Raw genomic sequence first — 5275 nt, forward strand, 5'->3', positions numbered from 1 at the left:
TAATTACATATCAATTATTTGTTGCTGAAAAAATTAAAAATAAAAAAATGAGGTGGAGGGCTTGCATCTGTGTGATGCTGTGGGTGGCTTGGAAATGAGATCACTTAGATATACATAGGATATATCATTAAATTTGTGTTTGCAAGATCCCTAAAAAAATTGTATTTGCAAGAAGTTTCGATAGTATACTTTGTGTGACATATACTTGTATTTTATTGGTTAAATTGACGATCTAAAAATACAGGTAATACTTATAAACCAGAAAGTCGGGACTAGGAATACAATCTATGGGATCAACGCCTTCATCAATAGGAACTCCTTTGCAAGATGAGAGGCTCTTTCAGTTGTGTAGCTGGAGGGAGACGAGAAGATCAAAGCGCCCAATGAAAGTACAGCGCAACATTTCAACATCGAACTTATTTATTTATATGAAAGGCATTGCCAATACAAAGCAACAACCCAAGAGTCTTACAACAAGTATCAAGTCTTTCAAGTCTTCAAAATTATACTACAACACCTTCATTTCTTGTTGCCATAGTATATTGGTCAGGACGTTTGGTACCAAGTAGCTAGCTGCTTGTCGCCTCTATATAAACCATGCCATCCTTCAAGCTCAGAGCACACTGCAATTTGCAAGCACAGAAGCAATACTTGATCCCCAACAAGATCGACTAGCTAACTAAGAAGATGGCCCTTGGCAAGGTGACTCGATCAGTTTTCGTCTTGTTGTTCCTCTTGTTCTTGTTCTTCTTAGCATGTTGCTAAAATTCAAGCTTTTGATTTTCGTCTGGCAGGCGGCTGCGAGTTGGCGCTCCTGGATCACGGGCGATACCACTTTGGTAACTAGATTAAGCCGAAGCTCACCTCTTTCCATGTTTAATTTCCATGAGCCAACATATTACGCGTATTTTCTGCCGTACCTAAATTAACCTGGCTAGCTGCATCCTTGCATATGCATGTTCAGGTGAAGGTGCAAGCGTTCACGGCAAACAGCGGGTATCCATGTGAGAAGACGCATAACATGTTTCCGGTGATGGTGCGGGTCACGGCACTGGACGAGGTGGGAGGCTCCAAGCCGCAGCGGCACGTTGGTGTTGATATCGTGGCTGTACTAGACATCAGCGGGAGCATGTTCGGGGACAAGCTGGAGCAGATGAAGCAGGCCATGACAAACGTCATTGACAAGCTCGGCAACGACGACCGGCTCTCCATCGTATCCTTTGAGTCCAATGTGTACCGCCTCATGGAGCTCACATACATGTCTGAGCAAGGCCGGAGAGCCGCTCGGGACAAGATCAATGAGCTCTTCACCAAAGGTGGCACCAACATGGGCCCGGCTCTGCACGAGGGAGCTCAGGTAATCCCTTGACTTGGTGAATCTGGATGGATATTGGTGTGGTGGGCTAGCAGCATGTACATTGAACTTTTTGACAAAGGAAATTTTATTCATTTTATCGACTCAAGAAGATGCAGTTACAAAGAATTCATACCAGGCCAGACGATCACACACACAATGATTTTTAAGCAACTTACATGATCTTGCAAATTAATCAAAACTATTTTAATATTTTCAGCGATCATAGTTAAGTAAGTTGCTTGTAGAACCATGGTTGTTAGCTATGAAACACTCGAGAAATTTATGTTGTGAAAGACTTGGGTACTATTTTAGACCCCAAAATGTGATGATAATAATACATGTACAAGATTTCATGTATGGAGGTTTTGTACTTATAAATTGAACATTAATTACTAAGTACTTTTACAAACTATATTTCTCGTCTTTTGTATCTCATACACTTTTCAAGATAACACATAGGCATATTAAGTAAACATACAAATTAAATAATTATATTTGAACATTTCTGTGGTACGTGTATCAAATACAAAATATACTCATTAATGAAGAAGTTTGCACATCTCCATGCATGTGGCACGTAAGGGCAACCCCAATGCAGTACTACTATATCTAATGTCATTAAATCGATGTTTAAATATAATAGCCTCAATGAACTCACTTGCTTTACACGTCTCCATGCATGTGTTTAAACATATAGCACATATGGAAGACTTATTGAAAAGAGGGCACTAAACCTACGAAACCTACTTGCTTTTCATCTTGCTATTCTTACTGTACATACCCCCAGTGTATTCTTAATCAAGTGCCTGCTAAGATTAGATTTAAGCGGTGTGTCTTAAAATTTTCACCTATTTGTTCTATCAATGATCGATCAGTGCTACATACATATAGGATTTCCCTGCAAATAGAACGTCGGTTTTATAAGCATGGAAAATCGAATGTCTGAGGTGAATTATGTAGCGAACGATTGTAATAACACTTTTACTTAATTAATATATGAGGTTGGTTAAAAAAAATCAAACGGCCGAAGTGGCAAATTATATTGTCGCGAGGATGACAATTTTCTTTAACAAGCATGGCAAATCCTTGCCATGTTCAGTTTTTTGCCAGGAATTGTCATACTTGTTATAGGAAATTGTCATCCTCACGACAACATAATTTGCCTAAAACCTGTTCGATTTGCCATGCTCAAAAATCTAATGTCGGATTTAGTATTTCTGTACATATATATAGCCATGATTTTTTTTTTCGAACGAATTCTTCCGTCCATAATTTTTTCCTGTTGTTATGCTAGGTTTTGCGGGGGCGCCAAACTCAGGAGATGAGCAGCCGTGTAGGTTGCATCGTGTTCCTGTCGGATGGTTTGGACGATGGTATCTTCAAGGAAACTATTAGCCCTGATTTCCCAGTGCACACCTTTGGCTTGGGCGACGACCACGACCCTCATGCCTTGAAGTACATCGCCGACCAGACCTCGGGCACCTACTCCTTCGTCAACAAGGACCCCAAGAAGATTAACTACGCCTTCCAGCTATTCATTGCTGGCATCACGTCCGTCGCCGCCACGTCCGTCGAGATCACCCTCGGGACTCCTTATGGTGTCCTCATATCGTCCATCGCGTCTGGAGGCTACCCCAACAAAACTGGCGCCGACGGGCGGTCTGGCACCGTGCACATCAACAACATGTACGCCGGTGACAAGAAGAACTTCATCGTCTACCTGGTGCTGCCAGCCACAAAGGAGGGCAAGCAAACGGTCCTGACCATTGGTGGCCAGTACCATGGCCTCAGTGCCGTGAGCAAGCAGCTGGCCGACATTGACGTGTCTGTCATGCGACCACTTGATAAATACTCCAGCAAACTATCCGAGGACCATGATGTGGCACAAGAGCTCGCACGGGTGAAACGGCTGAATGAAATCCGCTCAGCTTATGAGGCAGAAGAGCTCGCACGGATCAATCAGCTCAAGGCCAATGGTTCACTTTCTCCTCAACAGCAACAAGCCTATCTTGCTAGTCTTGCTAGCAGGATGAAAACATTATTGGACACTTTCCAAAATGTGCCAGCCTTCAAGGAGGATTATCAGAAGATGGTGCCGGCAGACATCCGCAACACCGAACAGTACAAGAAATCAGGGCTCCCTTACATGTTGTCATGGCTATCTTCGAACAATTGGCAGCGTGCAACCACCATGGACGATCTCTTCAATGCTCATTTCCTGACCCCGGGCCAAAAAGATGTCCAGGACGCCAGCAAGGCTGCCGATGCCTCTGCAGCCGCTGCCGCTGCTAATCCTGCTGCTTCTCCTTCTCCTACTACTAGATGGGGAAAGATCATCGCAAGGGCAAAGAGCAACCCCTGCTCTTGCTTGCTACCGAGTGTTGCTGTGGCACTTGCACTGGCCTCGCTCTTTCTAGCGATGCTCTACTCTGCAGTCGAGGGAAGCTCCAAGCCGGCGATGAACTTAGGCCCGCTGCAGTATCCCATTCTCACAGACAGCAACTATGCTGCATGGGCCATCAAGATGGAGGCATACATGCGTGCTCAAGGAGTTTGGGACGCGGTGGTAGCCAAAGATCATCCCAAAGTTTCTGCGAGAAACAACCAAATGGCATTAGCCGCCATTTACCAAGCTATCCCGGAGGGGACGTTGTTCCTCCTATCCCAAAAGAATACAGCCAAGTCGGCGTGGGAGGCGCTCAAGACCATGCACATCGGAGACCAGCGCCTGAGGGATGCCAAGCTGCAAACCCTCAAGCTGGAGTTTGAGGGGTTGCGCATGAAGGAGACGGAGTCCACCGACGACTTCGCCGTCCGGCTGACGACGGTCGTCAACAAGATCCACGCACTCGGTGAACGCATCGAGGAGCCATACACCGTCAAGAAGTTCCTCCGCGCCGTCCCCAACAAGTACCTCCAGATTGCTTCAACCATCGAGCAGTTTGGCGACCTCAACACCATGACACTCCAGGAGGTTATTGGGCGGCTCAAGGTGCATGAGGAGCGCCTAGGACGACTTGGTGCTACCGAGAAGGAGAATGAGTTGTTGACACGCGCTGAGTGGATAGCAAGGGAAGAGGCCGACCATCTCAGCCGTGATGCAACCAAGGTATATGCTTCAGTTGCCAAGATCCTCCTTCGTGATGCCGAGAAGGAGAATGAGTTGTTGACGCATGCTGAGTGGAAAGCGAGGGAAGTGGTTGATCAGCTCAACCATGATGCACCCAAGGTATATGCTTCAGTTGCCAAGATACTCCTCGGCAGGAGCGGGGGAGGCTATGGCGGTGACACACACCGGGTAAGCGCTTCCATTGCTAAGATTTTGGACACTTTGTTTACAAGTGCCGCGAGGAAGGAAAGGGAGGTGAAATCCCTAATCGCCGAAGCTCATGGTGACAATGAAGCAACTCTTCGCCTCTGATGATATCCCGAGAATAAAGGTCAAGACAATGGATAATTGTAAGCGTTTACCTGGTAAACTGGTGTGATGTTTTATTATCTGGTGTTGTGTGTGAGTGTGTGAGTGTTGTTGGTGGCCAGACCACTCTCTTTTTTGGTACAGTTTCGACCCTACTTTAATGCAATAGTTGTTCTCGTGAAAAATGTATAATCAGTTTGCTTCATGGACAGCTGGGAATAAAAAAAGAAGGAAATATATAAAATGATCAACGCAGTACTCTAGCTAGATATAGTTTTTTTTTCAGAATGAGATATTACTTAGCAACACGACCATCTTAGATAAAGGCTTCAATTTTTATTTTTATTTTGAGAACTGGATAAAGGCTACATGATACCATTGCTAAACCAACATACATTTTTTTTGAGACAAGCTAAACCAACATGCATTCTCTCAAGAGGACATAAAAAAAAGGAAATGAACATTTTTACATGGACTTCAAACTTATTTGGTCCTACCTC

The 5275-nt window shown here is 44.8% G+C and overlaps 1 protein-coding gene across 1 annotated transcript; it reads left to right on the plus strand.

The window, feature by feature from the left end:
• Positions 1 to 979: 979 nt before the first annotated feature.
• LOC123115428 (uncharacterized) lies at positions 980 to 4986 on the plus strand. Its single transcript, XM_044536587.1, has 2 exons — positions 980 to 1357; positions 2652 to 4986. Exons 1-2 carry the CDS (start codon positions 1022 to 1024, stop codon positions 4776 to 4778), a joined length of 2463 nt encoding a protein of 820 aa, XP_044392522.1. The 5' UTR covers positions 980 to 1021; the 3' UTR covers positions 4779 to 4986.
• The last annotated feature ends 289 nt before the right edge of the window (positions 4987 to 5275 follow it).

The sequence above is a fragment of the Triticum aestivum genome, chromosome 5B, assembly GCF_018294505.1.
Source record: "Triticum aestivum cultivar Chinese Spring chromosome 5B, IWGSC CS RefSeq v2.1, whole genome shotgun sequence".
Taxonomy (NCBI): Eukaryota; Viridiplantae; Streptophyta; class Magnoliopsida; order Poales; family Poaceae; genus Triticum; species Triticum aestivum.